The sequence below is a fragment of the Aptenodytes patagonicus genome, chromosome 18 (assembly GCF_965638725.1).
Source record: "Aptenodytes patagonicus chromosome 18, bAptPat1.pri.cur, whole genome shotgun sequence".
NCBI classification, from domain to species: Eukaryota; Metazoa; Chordata; class Aves; order Sphenisciformes; family Spheniscidae; genus Aptenodytes; species Aptenodytes patagonicus.
Window position 1 is genome coordinate 3,304,356 of NC_134966.1, and position 19,666 is coordinate 3,324,021.

The following is a 19,666-nucleotide window of genomic DNA, read 5'->3' on the forward strand; positions in this document are numbered from 1 at the left end:
CAGGAACGAAGAGAACTGGGTACAAGAAAAAGGTGACACAGACGCAGGTGGAGAGAGAAGAGGAGGGATGAAGGGAAGCAGAGGCATTCCAGATGGAGTGCTGGGCGAGAGGAACCAGACAGGAGAGCAGTGGGTAACACAAAATAGGGGATGGAGGGTGCGAAATGGCCTCCCTGTCAGGAAGATAAATGGGAATTACAGGAGGCACAGTCCAACCTCTCCCCCTCTCCCAAGGCAAAGGTGACAGCAGTTTGGCTTTCAAGTAATGGCACTTATGCAAATGAATGCAAATTGATGCATAATTATGGTGATTGCACACATTTAGCCCCAAGGCATCAGGAAGCCCATGTCCCTTTCACCTGGAAAGGTCAGATGAAATCTTAGCTCCAGGGCCTTCTCCCTAACCCCTCCAACAGCTGAGATCCCCCATCCCCGCTTCAAGACCACAGCTCTGTCACCTCCCACCCCCTCAAAGCTGGTCACTGCCCAGCGTATCCCTCGAGCAAGTCCAGGACAATTTTAAAAACAGCAGATAACTCCACAAAGCTTTATTTCAACGCAAGCCTGGAAAGCTGTTTAGGTGCTTTCTGGGATGGGGGGGCATGAGGGGAATCTAGATCAAAGCACTCTCCCCCGTTTCCTCTTGTCCTCTCTTTCCACTCCACACCAAAAAATGCTGAAAAATATCATGAGAACCACCAACAAACCCATATTATCTAGATACGGTTAGTTACTTGGTGGAAAAACTAACTTTGAAAGAATCAATGGGGGGAGATGAGCCAGCACTTGACTAAGCACCAAGGATATCCAGTCAGTGCCTGCACAAAGCAGAGGCCCTTCCAGCCTTCCCTGCCAGCACATCCCACCCCGAGGGTCTCAGATGCAGTTTCTGAGTCCAGCAACAAGAAGCTGGCAGGAACAGAGTTCCTCCAGTCTGCCCAGGTCCCTGCTTCACCTGTATTTACTAAGCACTTGGTGCTCCATGACAGGGAGAATTCACAGAGCACCCAGTCAAAAGAAACTAAGCCAAATCATTTTAGCAGACACATTGTCAGTTTCGGCAAGGGGATTTAGAGCTGAATAATTCTCCGAGCAGACATGGCATTGAGGAAGGTGTCAAGAAAATCCATCATCTTCCCTGAGGACAGAGGAACTGAGTAAAAGATATTTTAACTCACCAGCTATGCTGCACACTAATGTTTTTGTTTCCTTCTAATGGACACTGGAAGGAAAGACAGGCTTTTATCCTTTGGGTTATCTTATCAATTCCTCTACTGAGGCAAAACTGTTTATTTACAGGGAGCCCACTAAATAACATTTGTGCTCCAAGAACTCAAGGGTGCCCTAACGATACTAACCCTGATGGACAAGCCAGTACCCATGCTGAGTACTATCATCCTTGCATCATGAGTAGAGGAGAGATTAAGGACTTCATTCTAATCTTTCGCATCAGTATAACGTAATTTGATTTCATCAGGACTGATTGTGATTTGCTGGTGTAATGAAGGGAAACAGATGACTAAGTAACTTGCCCACTGAGGGAAGTCAGCAGCAAAGCAGCAAATATAACCTACTCCTAACTCCAGTGCAACAGCTAAACCCACATTCCCACAGATGCTCTCTGTACGTGCACGTTCACCCCTCTCCAAGTTACACGTGGTATTAATTTGATCTGCTCAGATTAGCTCACACTGACAATGGAGCATCGCCTCTCAGCCCCGCAGTCAGCCCCTCAGTACTGGGTGAGGTCCAGCGCTCGAGCCTGCTCCACCACACGCCATCAGATCTGGCTGTGAAACCAAGAACATCACTTGCCAGACCTATGCTCTGTTACTGCCATGAGCCCTTCCCTTTAATGAGCATTAGAACTAATTTAAAATGCAGATGCCTCCAAGTTCAAGAGTGACCTTTCCCCTCCCCCTTTTTCCTAGAGGGAGATCCTGGTGACTTTACACTTCCCACCCTCTCCCCCTGAGCTCAGCTGGCTACAGAAGTTAAAATGGAAACTGTTTACAGGACAGAAAAGCAGAGCAGAAGCCTGTGGCATTGCACAGCACCTGCATTTTAAGCTGTAGGTGCTTTTTTTTGTGTGCAGTTCTTGGGTTTTTTTGTTTCTAAGCAGACCCAGAGACCAAGGAATAGGTTACCGCTCTAACTACTGGGGTAGATGCTAGTCACATCCTTCTTTTCCATGCTCCAGCTACCTGAGATCCCTTGGGAGGTTTCTAGCCTCTGGATCAGTCATTGACTTCTAAAAATACAGAGACACAGAGATAAGCAAGCAGGCATTTAAAGGAACAAGCCTGATATCTTTACAGAATCAGGAGATCGATGTATGGCTTTCAATTCTCGTTCATCCCAACCATGACTGTGTGTGATGATCCACAACTCCAAGTACCTGGAAAGGTTAAAAACCAACCAGAGAAACCAAGCTGCATTCATTCCTACTAGCTGTTACAATGCCTGTACAGTACAGTGGTGATTACTGACTACAGCATATAAGCAGTCTCAGATAATGATAATCAATTAATTGGGCATCACAAGAAACAATGAAATGAGATTTGCTTTCTTGTAAGCTGCCTGGAAGGTAGAATTGCTCTGAACATGCTTCCAAGGCTCAGGGCTGCACGTCTCTTCTGTCCTTTCTCAGCAGTCTTTTAGCAAAACCACAAGTGCCCAGAGCACAAGCAGCTGGAGCCCTTTCTACCTCGTATGAAATACTACGGCCTCTGAAGAGATCACCTTGTTTGCCATCATGAAAGTCCAAATGAATAGAATAGAACATAAAAAGAATTAAAAGGAGATTAAAATTCTTTTTAAATGCCCACTTGACACTATCAGAGCAGGAGATGGAAAGGCTGGTTTGGAAGGAGTGAAAACCTCTGCCTGAGCAGAGAGCCCGTGGCGGCAGGCGATGCGATCCCCCTCCATCGCAGGCGAGCTTTCCCAGGCAGGGCTGCAGCAGGGAGCAGCCCGCCAGCGGGAGGGAGAGCCGGCAGGCTGGCAGAGCAGGCGCTGCCTTCTGGACACCTTTGCCTTGTCATTAGATTAGCAGATCTGCCTCACCACAAGCCTTCCCCCGGCCCCACCGCGCCTGCAGGAAAACCCACAGCTTCTCTCCAAAGCCACTCTGAAGAACCCAAGACAGTGGACTTGAACTACCCCAGTTCCTTCAGAATAAACCCAATGCGAGTCCATTGGCTTTGGCAAAGCTACCACAGATTTACACCAAGACGAAAAGAATCACACTCCCTAAGACCGATGCATACAAACTAGTCCAGTTTTGGCAATTTTGATCAAGCTCATCCGGATTTGCCCAGCCGTCAGCACGAACAGAAAGACACAGCAGGGCAAATAGAAGAGCTGCACTGATTCCACCGAGGCTGGTGTAGCTCATTAAGCCAAATCCTCAATCAGGAATGATCCATCAGAATCATGACACTTTGCACTTTCTCTTCTCCCCTTTCTCCTTAAATTATTTAAAGGGCATAAAAACCTACTGCAAAGCAACAAAAGTAAGGGGTGGGGGAGAAAGGGAGTGCAAGTTTAATGCAAACCCCGGAGTAGAGGAGAAATACCTCCCTGTGTAATGTTTTGATGATCTAAAAACCACAAGCACCTCAATTTTAACTGCTCTGGACAAAATATTACAGCTTATCAATACAAGCTTTCAGCACGACTGCTACAGTATCAACCGTGTAATATACAGCAAGGCTGATGAAAGCCAAGCGCGCTCTAAAAATATGAGAGACAATACAAACTTCTTCACTTGCACCGTAATTCAAATTACAGCGATCTTTTGCTAAAGTGCACTCTTGAACGCTGGAATGATAGAGCTATAATCGTAATGGAGTCATTTAATTTTGATTTGGATGAAATGGAGAGCACGAAGCAGACAAGGCGTAAAACTCCACTGCTCAAATAAAGGTTAAGAAGCTAGTCATTAAGTGAATTGATCTGGAGTGCTTAGGTAATCTTGTCATTTAAGTCAGAATTCCACTTTTTATCTAATTTACACTAAAATATCTACAAACCCCATTACGCTGGTCACAGGCCACCAGACAGTTTTCAGCTAGGACAGCGTGCAGCTCACTACTTTTGTCTTCTTTGTCCAGTGTCATGGCAGTTTTCATTTGGTGCCATTATTCCGCTTTAGGTATATCATGGCTCTGAGTGATGCCTGAAAATACAAGGCAGAAGACAGAAATTGCTCCTACCCCACAGGCGGTGCCTCTCTCCTCCTAGAGAGGAGTGCTGGAAACGGCTGGGGTACTCCTACATGGCCAGACGTGCACGGAAAGAAGGCAACCGAGCTATCATGACTTGTAAAATGAATGCAGTAACTACTGTGCGAATGCTCTTACAAGACTGCACAAACAAGTTAAGACTCCGTATTTATTCACTGCTCCATCTGAACAACCGCCTCACTGCCCATATTCACAGCTGGGCACCTCCGAGCACCCTGATAGACAGAAAGTTGATTTCTGCTTCAGTAAGTTTGTTGTGCTCACCCCGGAGAGAGCGATGTGCCTGGGAGCAGGCCAGGCCAGCAGTGGAAGAGCCTTCCTATCTCTGCAAACGTCTTATGCCCTGAAGAACAAGCTTTGACAACTTCTTTCACAACAACACATCCCGCATATTATGAATAACAATGCTGTCCTAGACAGGCAGTTTCTTGCTGCAGGACAGTCAAGATGAAGTGCAGCATGGGAACGTGCTCCTTCTCAGACAGATGGAGAGCCAAACCGTCACTGCACACACGGAAACAGGAGCTGTGCTTTAATCAGACAGCTTCTTATGGAGAGAGTTCACCACATCTACTTGTCTAAAGCAGGCAGTGTCTGGGAGACCGAGCTACGCAGCCGTGGTTTTGTATTAAGAAAGCCTCTCTCTGCTCACCTTTTTCCCCTCTCTGTATTTGATCCTGAGTACAGTGCACACATAATTCCAGGACCAAACCTAGCTCTGGTACACGTCTGTTTATCCAACGTTTCTCTCTCCATTGATCACTACGGAGCAGACCAGCAGACATCAGTGAGGATGTCAGGACACAGCGAGGTTTGCTCTGCTCGAGCAGACCAGACCCCAGCCAGAGGCCTTTGCAGAGCTGTTAACACTTACGTCAAGACTGAGCCCAAGATCCTGGGTTTCAAGGGGAAGCAGAGAACATGGGGTCAAGCCACCCTCTACGTCACCACCTCTTGTCACTGCAGCTCTGACACCCTGCACGATGTCCAAAACATGGGCTGAGGTGTTTGTATCTTAACACCAGAAAAATTCTCTAAAGACTGCCCTTTAGCATCACTGAACGTGATCTGCTCTTCATTTTCCCCCCCTCCCAAACGCAGCATGCAAGGACAAATTAGCACTTGCTTAATTTTAAAAAAATCTCCAAAGGAACTATTACAGCTGTACTGTAAATCGCTCTGCGACTCTTCCCAAGGAAAGTGTTTCTACCACCACTACGTGGGTCACAAACCCCCTCCCAGATGTAATACGAGTGCAGGAGCTCTAGAAGATGCCTGCACAGCCGGGTGCGTGATGAAACTGTTGTTTAAAGAAGTTCAGCTCACAAGCAGACAATTTCTAAGCTTCTCTTTCATATCAAGATCACATTAGCAAAATATAGCTCTTGTCACAGAACAACTCCTTGGCAAACTGCATTCTACAGGAATTATTTCTGTGCGAGAAGCACTTAGTTTCACTCAATAGTGTCTAAAAGACACCATGTACATTATATTAGAGAACAAACAAAGTGATGTGAATTACCCAGCAGAGTGGGTTGAATTAGAGATGAAGTCATTTAAAAGACCAGAGAATTCCTGGCACCTGGTTTCTACCCATCCCAACGCTGTAGCCAAAAATATGTTTTTTGCAATCTTCAGGGCACAAAATTGCAGACTAACTTCCGAAAGCTTACGCCGTTGTTGTCCTATCATTAGGAACAAAAAAAAGAATCCCTACAAATTTTTCCTCTGGTCTCAAGATCACCCAGGACTCGTTTCCAGCCTGGAAGACATGCCCTTGCCTGGGGCACAGATTTAAAGATCAGGCAGGGAGCATGCAGGTTGGCTGTGAAGACGCCGTTCAAAGCCATGCAAGATTAATGCAAAGTCGAAGGAACGCGCCACATGAAGCAGGCTGCCAACAGAAGTACTTTAGCTTATTATGGAAGAATTAAAGCACAAACAGCTGCAAAACAGTCTTGTCACCCCAGATCCCCGCTCTCCACGCGCTGCCTACAAATTTCGGCCCTAGAAGTCGATTCTCCAGCTCAATAGGTTTGTGCCTGGCACTGCTGTGCCAGGGGAACCCTCTGAGCTGAGCCCACCAGCCACAACATCATGTCTGCGAATGATTTGGGTCACTCACACATGGACTTTGCCTCAAAACACTGAGCTTCAGGTGAAAATCCCACAGTTTATGGAGCTCCCCCACCTCGCCTTACATGAAAGCTTTTATCGATAGCACTCCTGCCGTTATGCACAACAACAGGTCTCCGGGGCATATGGAAACGTGCTGTGGAAAGGTGCTGTGCTGCGGGAAGAGCCGCAGACACTTCAGTTGTGTAACTGTTCTCCTTCTCCCCCGACACAGTCAGAGGGGATCTGGGATCTGCTCCTGCTTTGGGCACTGTGCAGCCCTGGGGGGGGGGGGGGGGAGGGGAAGGGGGTGTTCTGCTCCGTGCCTCAGTTCCTCCACCTTTAGCAGGAGAAAACACGGTATAGCGGCTGAAGTACGTGCCTTAAAACCCGGCTCAAGCAGATTTCCAACTTCCACAAGCCTCACAGACTGCAAGGACGGCACAAGCAGCATCGCTACGTTTCAGAGATGTTGCGATAAAAAAAAACTATCGCTTGGCCCTGAGGGGACAAACCTGCCGGGTCAAGAGCTGCAGACGATGCCAGGCTGACCCCCGGCAGCCAGTTACCGCCCGTGCTATCAGCGGGCACCGTTATTTTCACCGTAAACTTTCCGGCTCGGCTTCACGCACTGCCGGTGCCCGTACGCCGGCGGGACGAGCCCGATCTCTCCGGCACGATGCAAACCCGGAGCCGCTCCGCTCCGCGAAGGGGCTGCAGGTTTCCACCGCCGCGCCCCGCGCGGGGGCAGCCCCAGGCTGGGGTGGGGGGCACCCAGGGGCTCCCGTCCCACCGGCTGAAGCGGGACGAAGCAGCGACCAAAGCCGGAGGGGGTGAAGCAGGACGGGGCGCACAGCGACAACACCCGGGGAAGGGAGGGAGGGAGCCGGGGGGGGGAACACGCACAGCCGCCGGTTCCCGAGGGGCAAAGCGGGACACGCACAGCGGCCGAACCGCGGGGCGGGGACGAAGCGGAGCCCGGGACGGGGCGGAGGAGGCGGGACGGGACGCACAGCAGCCGGAGCCCGGTCCGGAGCCGGCTTACCTTGACAGCTTCGGCGTGGGTCACTCTGTCCAAGGACTTGCCGTTGACACCCAGGATCTGGTCGCCGACGCGCAGCCCCTCCCGCTCGGCCAGGGAGCCCGGTTCCACCAGGGACACGTAGATACCCACCCCGTGCTCGGCCCCGCCGCGGATGCTGAAGCCCAGGCCCTCGTGGGCCTTGCTCCGCCGCAGGGTCACCTGCCGCAGCTCGCCAGGGACCGGCGGCGGCGGGGCGGGGGCCGGCGGGGGGCGGCCGGGCGGCGGCAGGTAGGGCCCCTCGGCGGTGTACTGGTCGAAGAGGAGCTGGTCCGAGCGCGGCAGGACGAGGCGGAGCAGCGGCAGGAGCTGCCGGCGGCGGGGCCCGTCGAGGAGGGCGCGGAGGGAGCGGACCAGGTCGCAGACGTTGCGGCGGCCGTGGTAGGCGTTGAGGCAGAGGATGAAGCGCTCCCGCTCCGCCTCGCTCAGCAGCGCCGTCAGCGCCTGGTGCAGCCGCCGCACGTTGGCCGACAGCGGCCGCGGCGCCGGCCCCGCCGCCGAGCCCAGCGAGCCCGACGAGGATGAGGAGGAGCGCACCGACACGCCGTCCAGCTCCGCGCTCATCGCGCCAGGCCGGGCAGGACCGGCCCGAACCGGCCCCGGCCGGTCCGGACCCGACCCCGCCGCCCCGGCCGGCGCCGCACGCGCCACTCCACCTGGCCGCGCGCTCGCCGGCGCCTCACGGCGGCTCCCCAGGAAGTGACGTGCCCGCCGTTGCCGGGAGACGGGTTATACAGAGCGGCCCCGGCGGCGGGACCGCGCCCCCCCCCCGCCCCGCCCCGCCCCCGCGGGAGCGGCAATTAGCGCGGCCGCTCATTACCGCCCCTCACCGCGGGGGGGGGGTGGTGGGAGGTACCGGTTTGACGGGGCGGTATCAGCCCTGCCCCGGGACCGCCCGCCGCCCGGGCTGAGGCCCGCGTGCAGCTCGTCGCAGGGATGAGCGGGCGCGGCAGCAGCCGCCACCTCAGTCAGGGAGCCGGTCCCGGCGTGAGGCGGCGCAGGCGGGAGCTGCTTCGCTGGAGGAGCGGCAGGTCAGGGCGGACAGCGGCGACATAAAGTCCTTCCACCCTTCCTCAGGCCTGGCCTCCCGCCCGCAGAGCGGCGGCGAGGCGGGTGAGATGGCTTTTCCCGGGCCCGTCCATCCCGCAGGAGGGCTTCCGCACCCACCCGGCGCCTCAGCACGGCGTGCTGGAAGGGGACGTGCAGGAAAGCCACGCTGGCGAGCGGGAGGATCGAATCGTTCCGGTTGGGAAAGGCCTTTAAGATCATCAAGTCCAACCGTTGACCTAGCACTGCCGGTCAGCTTACACCCCAGGAGAACAGCCTACCCGGGGCACGCGGCGCCCGTTACTTGACCCGTAGGGCTGTTTTTCCGTTGCCCAGTGTGCCAAACAGTGGATTGCCATTAAGTTATAGTACTGGTAATTACAACTGGTAGGTTATAACACTGGTAATTCATCCATTCGGCCATGATTCAGCAGAGGACTTCAGCGCTGGCTTCATTTTAATCACAAGTCAATGGGATTTAGGCACGTGCATTATTGACAGGGTGTTGAAGCAATTTATGATGTCGGGCTTGGAGTCAAACCCAAACTCACCACGATTAACCCCCCTTCATTTAGCAAATACTGGCTGAGTCAGCCGCCCCAGAGGAGCCCTTCCTACAAGGGATCCTGGTGATCTAGATCCAGCGATCAAGAAGCAGGCAGGGCCGCAGGCAGCCGGAATTGCAAACCACAGCATGGATCGGCGGGATTCGGGGGAGCACGTTCTTGCCTGGGACTTTGCCACACGCCTAGCCACCCTCTTTTCCGCTTCCACACCCCTAACTTCTGACCTCAGATCCAGAAGTGAAACGTCAAGATTAGAAGTCAGTGCAGAAATCCAGGGACTGCTTTTCCAGTTGCTGGATGAATTATTTCTTACTACATGAGGTTTTAGTTTCTGTTACATCTCTGGAGCACTGAGCAAAGACCATTTTCCATCTCAGTCATTTGAAATCTTTCTCTGCTGAAGTGCCTTCTATCCGCAGCAGCAGAGGAGGATTACACCTAATTTATCAGATGTATCTTGATAGCAGTAGAATTCATTTTGTTCATGGATATGACGGAAGAGCTTTAACAGCTGCATTACAAGTAGTTTTATGTATTAAAGCGTTGTTGGAGCTTTCAATGCCTTGTTTAAAACAAAACTAAGCAAAGCAGATTGCTAATTGAAATTTGGGTTCTAACTGTGGGTGATAAATAAGCAGATGGAACAGTCAACGTTACTGGAAAAAAGGGACAATAAAGGACAGAAAAGTGAGTAAAAACAAAAATACGCCTACATCAGCCAAACAAAATAAGAGAAGGGCAAACAAGGTATTGCGTGTCTTTGAATTGCACTCAAACACAATTTTAGTGCTTAGTACCCTGCTGAAAGACTCCTCTATTTAAAGTACTGCTTTTCCCACAAGCACAGTACCTGAGCAACTCCAACCTTTTTTTGTCCTACAAGAAGACACCCAGTATGTTAACAGAAGCAGCTGCAGATAGAGCTGCCCCTGCGCTGCGCTAGCTCCAGACTGGAGCAGCACATCCAGTTCTTCCCACTTCGGCAGAGCACGGCAATGCCCAAACCACAGCCACCGCGGGTATTCAGTGACCAAAGCTGCCCAGCGGTGGCATTTGGTCCCTGATATTTTGACCACTACTCCGGAAACTATCACAAAGCCAGTTTCCCAAGCCTAAGACAAGTTCAATCCAATGCTACCCGGCAGAAACTCGCACAACATCCACGCGAGTAGCTGCATTTGGAAACAGTTCTGTTGTCTTGCTGCTGCTACTACAGCCCTGCCAGCGGAGGCTGTTCACCCTTGGCATGCCCCATCCAGCTGCTACTTGCCACAGGACAAGTCCAAGGCACTCCTTTGGAGTAGGGCTGGATGTGATGCCTGTTCTAGTTTCCGCTCGCAGATCGCATACAAAGTTTTAATCCCCAGATGTTTTACAGATTTAGATTGTTCACACATTGTGCAAGTTGGATCTTCATCATATACTGTCCAGCCAGGGACCCCCACTGGTTTTCCTTTGGAGAAGAAAGGGATTGAGGTCTTCTCATAGAACCTCAGCTTTGAAGTGAAGCTGATTAATTTCTAGGGGCTTTATCCTTTCCACTGCTTTAAGCCACGCAGTTGAGGGCGAGCAGCACGTGGCCTTGGGCCAGAGGGGAAAGAGGGGGTTCATCCAGCTCTTGGGCACAGGAGCGTTCCCACACCTGAGTAAAACCTCTCAAAGCTTTCTCAGCACAAACAGCACTGCTGAACGAATGCCTCACGGCAGCTTGCAATACCTGTGTAGGGCTGCATGGCTCAATGGGCCAGATCCTCACTACTGTAAATCAAAATAGTCCTTTCAGAAAGGGAGCTCTGCCAGCTGGGGAGTTGGCAGCAAGGGCTCAGGGTGGAAAGTCAATGCCAGGTACAAACGGCATTACTCCGCAAACATCCAGCTAAGCGGTCCTTTGGAGCCGAGATTAGTGAACACTGAGAGTCCACATTCATTCCTGGGGCAACTCCTGGCTGAACTGGACCTTTGTTAGCTGGAGGGGCTACACAGGCCCCAGCAATGACACTCCAGCACCTCACACACAGCGGAGAGCTGTTGGAGCAGTTGGCAGCTGAGCACACTGCGTAGGCTCAACTCTCAAACAGCATTCCAGATCCAACACCTAGCTTGTGCAGCAGAGTGTCTTAAGGCTAGCAAGAGCCAAAAAGGTGTTACTCATTTTCTTTTTTAAATCATCCTTGCAGCACAAAATAATCCGATGCATTTGCTAAGTGCCAGATGAATAAATTGCCTAACCTTTCTGCTTTAATCCATTGTAATCAGTTTCCAGAGCACTCTTTGAAAAGTGAGCTCCATGTTTCCAGAGCAGCTGTGCTCCTAATTAAAAGGCACTGTAGCAAGAACACAATGAAACTTAATTCTGGTTGGAAATGCCTTGCTGCAGAGTTGGAGGACTGAGCTGAACTGCGAGGAGGGCCAGGGAGGAAGCAGCAGCTGCCTGTGCTGCTAGGCTCCTTAAGAGAGTATTAGGAGATGGCTGGCCCTCGGGGCTGCCTCTTGGCTAAATCCCTGTTTAGCAGATTGACTCCCAATCCTCTGTCCCTGGCCGGCTGGACTGGTTTGTGCAGCTTGAAGATGTGCTTTCCTCAGCATGGGCAAGAATCAGCTGAGGGCTGCAGTTAAGCGGTCTACAGAAATAGCCAATGCAGGGGAAAAAGCATCATGAGGGTTCTCTAACAGAAGGCCTGGGTACCGTGGGTTCCAGCACCACCTCACCATTTGTCTTGCGGTAAAGCTGAATCCAGCACAATTCAGACACAAGTTCCCCACTGTGCTGGGAGCTGCACGAACAGCGGAGACGCATGCTCCACCTCTTCAGCTCCAGGTATAACAGGCAGAAGTCGGATTTGAAGAAAAGCCCTGGGAGCAGTGAGAAATCATCATTTCAAGGAGGATTTTCTAAGCTCTGAGTTACAAGCATAAATGTAATCCACTTGCAACAGGAATGCTTCCAATTTACGGGCGCTGCCGTGCTTAATCAGACCAAGTTCAATTTGACACATCCCAGCCAACGGCCAGGGGTAGATGGGTAGAGCACAGTTCAAGCAGGCAGAGGAGGTAGGGAACTCGGACACTTCTTAAATCCTTCTGTATCTGCATATCCACAAATCTTTATGCTCATATGGCTCAGTGCCACACTGAGACTGTTACTGAGCAAAGCCAGCCTGAAAGAGGTTCAATTGGGTGGGAATTTGTTGTTTTCCATTGTGCAAGGGAAGATCAAAGACAAGAATTTTAGCTCCAAACCAGAGACATACTGTTTCCACAGGGTGGACACCACAGATTACAGTTTATCAGTCATTTAGATACTGCCTGGATTAAAAAGTTAATCAAATCAAACAGAGAGCAATAGTTTCACCTATATTACCAGAAATATTTTGTTTTAATGCCATTGGAATGCTTTTACACTTACTAAAACCCAAAGTCAAAGCAATTCAAATTAAAACAAAACCACGTTTTGGGAAAGCATTTGCTTTAGATAAAGCTACGTTTTCCAGTGAAAATCCCTTCCAACTAAAAGAAGTTTCACCCAGATTTGCCTGCAGGGTTCTCTCCACTGTGCCAGCACCACTGAGTGTAACCCTGCATCACAGTGCCAGGCGGTTTAAAAGCTGCAATCCTCCTCCCCTCTCCGGCAATCTCTTGCGCTTACACTCTCTCTAGTCCGTTCTGAAATGCCTGAAAGAAAAAGCCACTTGCATCACTAGCTTTTTTTTTTTTTTTTAAATGCCTGGCACAAATCAGCTGTAAGGCACGATGTGGGCCTGGATGTTACGGACAGGCAAAGCAGGGACTTGCTGAGGATCAGTCTTTGTCATTGCCTGGTCTCTGATTTGGGCGCCTTGGCTGTTAAACTTCCTGGTGTGTAAAGGAGACGGGGCCTGTTCACGAGGGTTGACTCTCCTTAGGTGCGAGAGGTAAAGTCTCTGGAGAAGTGGTGTAGGCAACACATGCAGAAGGAGCCAGCCTAGCCTTAGGGGTGCAAGTAACTCGCTCCACAGGACTGGGCTTATTTATATTAACTGTGGAAATTGTCAAGCAAGTTCAATATTCTCCTATAGATGAGCTGGGTGGCAGAGGAGGACTAGCTAGATTTGCATGTGAAGTTGCGGGATGCTTTGACAGCGGGGAGAGCACAGACTCCTTATCCTCGGTGTTGCCTTTATGCACGATCTGGGGTCTACCTTGCACACGGGGGGTGCCATGGTACAAATTTATGCCTCCAACCCTGAATTCTCCTCTTGCTGGGTGCATCACTTCCCCAGCCCAGTGGCCTATTTAGTCTCCACCCTTCAGGCAAGGACTGCCTCATACTGGGTGTCTGCACACCAGAGCCTCGACTTCTCTAGGAGCTACAGTTGAGGCACCCAAGCCAGTGCAGCGCATCACACATGAGCTGTGATGCTTACTTACAGCAGTCGCTGTGGCTGGAGAGTATAGAATGGACTTGAGGGAAGTACAGTCCCTTTCTGAAGAGCTCTCTTAATATACCCGACAATTTCAGAACAAGCCTGAGCATTGCAGAGCTCATTTGCAAAAGTTCAGCCTCCCAGCAGGTGGGAAATTCAGGGGCTTCACTCACACTGAGAATTGACAAACTCACACAGAGCTAATCTAATTTGAAGATATTTATCTAATCTGAAGACATTTACCTAATTCAAATAAATTATCTAAGTCTACTACTTGTGGAAGCCTGTCAGTCTAGCAGGATTTATGGGCCGACCTCTCAACTACGTTTTCTGCAGCGGTGGAAATCCAGCTGACTGACTGCAGTGGTACACACTATCCCCGCAGGTTTGCATCAGGAGCACAATTCGGCCCAGCAAGCAGGGTAACTTCAAGGTCTGATTGCACAGATGTGGGGGAACAAACACATCTGGGGAAAAAGGGAGGTTACTCCTTACAGCTGCTCACTGCGGCTCTCTGCTTTTCTATGCATCTATCACAATAGAGACTGTCCCATGTCCTAGGGGCAAGTGCAACACAAAAAAGTCACCGGGGAGCAGCTCACTCTTGCTGTGACAATCCTGAAATACCGCCAGAGCACCCGGCAGTTCTCTCTTCCTCAGGCATATTCACCACACGAGAGGTTTTGCACTGCTGAGAGTTTTGCTCCCTATTCAACCATTGCTGCAGAGTTACCAGGTTGAGATGCTTATGCCATGGGAACCTGGAGGTGAGTGAACCTTCCCATGAGCATCCCTCCCCTGGTGGGGATGATTTACACCACGTTTTCTCTACTTACTCAGAGAAGTAACAAGGCTGCAGGGTCACACTCCTCATCAAAAGCATCAGCACTCATCTTCTCCAGCCTACAAACCCATCTCTGCCAGGCTGGAGAGGGATGCTCTGTGCTCTGTTATTACAACACTGCAAGAAGACAATCAAAAGAACAGAAAAGGTTAATGAGGTACTAATCACTATTGATTTGTAGTATATAATGCAATAAATACCCGCTGCCATCGATTAAATGTAGCAGGGCAAAGACATCTAATCAATCACATCAGCCATGTGATTCTTTTTCAAAATTAATTTCATACCATCAGGGCAATGCCAAGAGGTGCCAGAGGACCGATCTCTAGCCAGAGGAGCACGGCTGGCTGAGCACCTACAGCCTCAATTCCCTCCCAGCACAGATCAGTGGCCACACTGCTGCCGGGCCAAACCTTGCTGATGGGGCTTAATGAGATTTCACTGAAAAGGCCACACTGGGGAATTAGGAGCATGGAGGGACAGGAGGAAAAGCCAGGACAAGCTTGAATCCTGGATCCTTTCTCTGCAGGGTTTTACTTGTTTGCCTCCAGCCCAAAACTCATTTTCTTGTAGAAATTAAGCACCTGGTGGAACATAAGCATATTGGTTTTAGCAAAAAAAGCTGTTCTGAATGCTGAAAGTTCTCCTAAAGTGAGAAATGTTCAACAGAAAACAAAAAAAAAAATCTCAGAGTTGTCATAACATTTCTGAAACTCCCCAGAAGAGAGGGAAAAGTGCTCAGATTTCTCTTAGGGAGACGAAGATGAAAGAAAACCCCTACAACCAGGTGTAGGTCCAGCCTCAAGACATGATGGACTGCAGCACGGTGCTATGCTGAAGCCTGCATAACTCCAGAGCATTGGAGGGCGTTTCTGCCTGCACTGGACAGGCAAGTGGCTTGGCTGCCAGTAGAGGATGAGACTAATTAAGGCTGCGATCCCCTGCCTCACACACGCTAATGCCTGTGGATAGATCTCTAATGCTCTCAATTCATGCTCATTAGCACAGGCAGTAGAGACAAGACAAGCATGTTATGTCACTGTTTAAATCCTGTCACATTTCCCCAGTGACTCTGATTACATTTTAAAATATTTATTCTCTTCCCCTGAGGCAGGACGGGCTTGCCCTGGAAGCTCTGAACCCAGCAGATTTGCTCCAAGCAAAGCTCCCACACGGCAGCGGTGAATGGATCCCCAGCCCTCCCCCTCCCCACGCCCTAAGGAAAGCGGAATTCCCCTGGTACAAGCTTTGAAGGCATCAGCTCATCCTTCCCTAATTTTCAACATGACTTTACATCTCAGACTAGAGTTAAACTGTGCATCTTGGTGCATGAACAATCATACTCCAGTTAAATAAGCATGAAACACTTTTGCAGGCACAAGAAGCCAATTTTTCTTCGAAGTCAACTAGCAGGAGTGAAAAGAATAAATATTTATGGACACATCCTTCACTAATCAGTCCGAGCTCTATTTATAGCAACGCTCCTTGTTCCCAGAGGGTGGTTTCAGCCTTCTGCCCTCCTGAGTCTTTCCTGCCCTCATTGCCCAGTGACCTGTTGGTGACGGGGTGGTTGGAGGGGTTGTAACTCCCCAGCTGGTACCCGCTGGCTACTCAGCAGCGGGGTCCCCCAAGAGAGCAACGGGGGTGGGGAGGGATGTGAAACAAGTCTTCATGCTTTGAAACCCTGGGGCAGAGCACTACATTACAGCACTAGTCACAAGCACACCCGCTCCTATCCAAGGGGAGGGAATGTCTCCCACTGAGTTCAATGCAGGCTGGATCAGGCCCATTCACTCTTCCTAGGAGCAAGCTATTTCCATGATCGTTCTGCAGAAGCTACAGAGGGAGCAGACGTGGCCAGGAGCATGAGGGACAGCCCAGAGCACCCTCACTAGCCCCCAGCCACAGATTCAGCCCCACAGCACATCCATCCCATCCCACTCCTGCTTTGTTTCCCCAGCTGGGCTGTAGAATAGATGGTGGTGTAGGTCTGAGACCTCTGCACTTCTGCTATCCTCCCTTTAGCACTGCAGACAGCACCAGCAGGCACTTGGTGAGGTTTTTACTGCAGGATCTCCCAGGGGAAGGGCTGAATTGCTTTTGTTACAGCAGCTGTGGATTTTAGATCTTGCATATCAAAGCAGGGAAAGGAAGAAATAACAGAAACCTGGATGGAGTCACATTTGCATTAAGAGAATGGGTTTACACTAGGTGGCACCTGATGTCATCATTTTAGATGCAAAGAGTAAAACCACCAGGATTATTATACCGAATGATGTTATTCTTTTACTAGGAGCTGGCTTTGTGGCCCTCCCTGAGCTCCCAGCAGCAGTAATGCACAAAGTGCAGCAAGCCCAGCAGCCAGCGCGCTGCTGTGCATGTTAAATACCCTTTGCATAACCCCAGTCTGAATCTCGTTGGAGGTGCCGGAGTACCCAGGTTTGCTCGGCCCAAGCCGCTTTCCAACAGCCACTTTCAAAGGCTAAAGCATGCCCAGTCTTTTTTCAGCAACTTGCCAGCCAGGCTTTGTCTAACCTGAAGAACAACCTCGCTCTGTGGAAGCAAAGGGAGTTACAAGGGCTCTGTCCCTCGCCGATTTAACTTGGTATTAACAGGCAGCAAAGCTGCTACAGGGCCATAACGTGGTTAATCCAGCAGACACAAACCACCCACCCTGAACGCAGCACTACCGCAACAGCCACTCAGGCATGCGAGGACACTCCAGCTCCACGGCAGAACCTGAGATGTGGCACAGATATGCCAAACCCAACTGCAAGCTCAAGCCCCTTATCCCATCCGCTTCCTGCGAGGACATGGACAGCGCTGTGGTAACAGCTGAAGACACAAAAGAGTGGCCGTGGTCTTTGCAGCACTGATGCATGAGCAGCCCAAGGACCTGCCCACAGAGGCACGTGTGGATGGAGGGCTTGCAGGAATCACTGCTCCACACCGCACATGGAACGATTCAGTGACTTGCTCTGAGAGAAGAGGGAAATGCTGCCATCTGGGAAGGGGAGAAAAGGAGGCTCAGCCTCAGGCCTGCTCCTAATACAGCATCCTCTCTCCCTCTGCCATCAAGAGCCAAACACACTGAAGGTGGAAGCTGGCCTCAGTCCATGAGCACAGTTAGTGACCATTTCCTGAATTACCAGCCTGAACCTGAGCTAGAGCTGCCCACCCCATCCAGTTTCTGCCCCTAAACGCTATTAATGAGATTCCCATCTAAATAAAAGCTGGTAAGAGCTAAATAAAAGCTAAGTGGGTGAGTGAGGAAATGATCCCTCCACAGATCGGTGGCAGAGCCAGCAACAGGTCTCAGCCCAACATCCCGGTCTCTCACTTGGACTGTTCTGCCTCTTGGAGTCTACCCTGGGCTGGGGAAGAGACTTCTGCTCCTGGTAGCTACGCAGCACCTCTGCAACGAGTCTCCGAGTAAGGTCACTATCATGCTGCTTTGAAGACATTCATAGGGAAATTATGCTGTCTCTCCCAAGCACAGATAGTCATTGCTTCAGCAGGAGGCAGCAACTAGATTACATGAGATAATTTAGTAGCTGACATTAAAAACATCTCATTTAGCCTGGAATAAAAATATCTTCATTCAGCCTAAGCTATATTAAGATAACTGAATTCATAGTAAGTTTTGAACAGCTGCTCACCTGGGCAGTTGAATGAAGATTGCCTCCTCCAAGCCAACATCTCCCTGTCATCATGTCCTTGCTGGAAATCAGGAATGACAGCAGGGACTACCGGAGTAAATGGAATCTCACGTGGCCTAAATCTTCCGCTTTGGTACAACAGATTTAATTTTCCAGCTTTCCTATATGAATTGCTTTTTACCTTCTTCCCGGTGTGGGCCCACTGCCTCCAGCTAATAGAAAGCAGAGATGAATTTTGCTGCATCTCAAGCAGCTGTTGCTCTATTTTGACTTAATGCTGTGCTGTAAGCAGAGCTACGACTAAAGCGATTGTGTTAATAGTATCCTGAATGAGACAAGCAACAGGGAGAAGAGATGTAATGGGATGCAGTGAGGAGGGATATTTTAAGCACTAGTTTATCTGACAAATTCTGCAGCTATACATCCTGTGCTCTGCTTTCCACCATAGCCCATCAGCAGACAGATGAAAACAATTTTTACATGGCATAAGCAGAAGAGAGGCAATCAAATCCTTGCTCCCAGTGCAAGACTCAACTGCAGAGGTGCCAGTTCTGTAACCTTTGGAGTCCTTCATAATAAAGGAATTACAAAAAAAGGAAGATATAATCCTTGTCCAACCCCATTTTTGGGGCAGCAGCTGCTCTGAGGTGTTAGGGATTCATTCAGGCACCAGCCCAGGAGAATCTCCTCCCAAGCAAAGCAGCTGAAGGGGTCCTGACCTTCAGCAGCAGAACCCAGAGCTCTCTGTGTACAATGGTATTATGACCCCAGCCCCCCCCTCCCTCCCCCCCCCCCCAAAAAAGCACCACTGCAAGGCCCAGAGCCTTATGTGGCTTTAATTTGTGATTCCCCACCTCAGTGCTTTTTTTTTTTCCTAATATCTGGAGCCAAAGAATCAGAATTTGCAAATTCCACACCCCCCCCCCACCATGGAGGCTGCTAGCAGTTGAAGATGCTCTCGCTCTCTGTAACTGCCCAGCTAGAGAGGGCTGCCCTGGAGGTGCACACGTGCTGCCCCGGCTCTCTGCTCCCACCACACTACCAGCAGAGCACTTCTTTCAGAGAAGAAACCAAAGTGCCTGATCTTAAAAAAACCCCTGCTCTGGATCCCCGCTCTGTGCTGAAGTCCACACAGAGGCAGGCATTGGCACACAAAATGTGGTCTCCATTTAATGTTTTCTTTAGCAGCTCTAAGCCAAAGGCCCTTAGCACCCTGATCCTTTAGATCCCTTCCAGAGGTGCCTTGGTCTCTTTACACCGTCTGGGTACCCAGCTCATGGTGAGCGTTGCTCCAATTGTTAGCCACGTCTGAACATAACTCCTAGTTCTCTTCCACAGGGATTTGCTCTGAGCTGATGCTTTATGGGTCAGATGCTCCTGGAGGTGATGGACAGAGGGACTTCCTGCCATGAGGAAGTGCAGGACAACCTCACCTGGTATAAATCACAACAGCACCTTTGGCTGCAACAGAGCTGCCTGATTTACACCAACTGATGATCTGGCCTGAGGACCAGACCCCAAAGGATTGCAACAGTGCAACTCCAAAGGCCTCATGAAACCAAGCTCTGCATGTCCGTGGACTGCAAGAAATGCTGATGTACCAGAGGGGACATAACTGTCCTTCTGGATTTGCTCTCTGGAGCTCTGTCAGAGAAGTCAGAGGACATTTGGCATGTATAGCTGGATATTAAACTTACAATGAGG

General features: G+C 50.5%; 1 protein-coding gene across 4 annotated transcripts in view; it reads right to left on the minus strand.

Annotated features, from left to right (window-relative positions):
- WHRN (whirlin) overlaps positions 1-8,007 on the minus strand; it is a 58,480-nt gene extending 50,473 nt beyond the window's left edge. For all 4 annotated transcript variants that reach the window (XM_076355501.1, XM_076355500.1, XM_076355498.1 and 1 more), the window contains exon 1: positions 7,408-8,007. In XM_076355501.1, the coding sequence (XP_076211616.1) occupies positions 7,408-8,007 (600 nt within the window). The remainder of the gene's footprint in view (positions 1-7,407) is intronic.
- Positions 8,008-19,666: the final 11,659 nt, after the last annotated feature.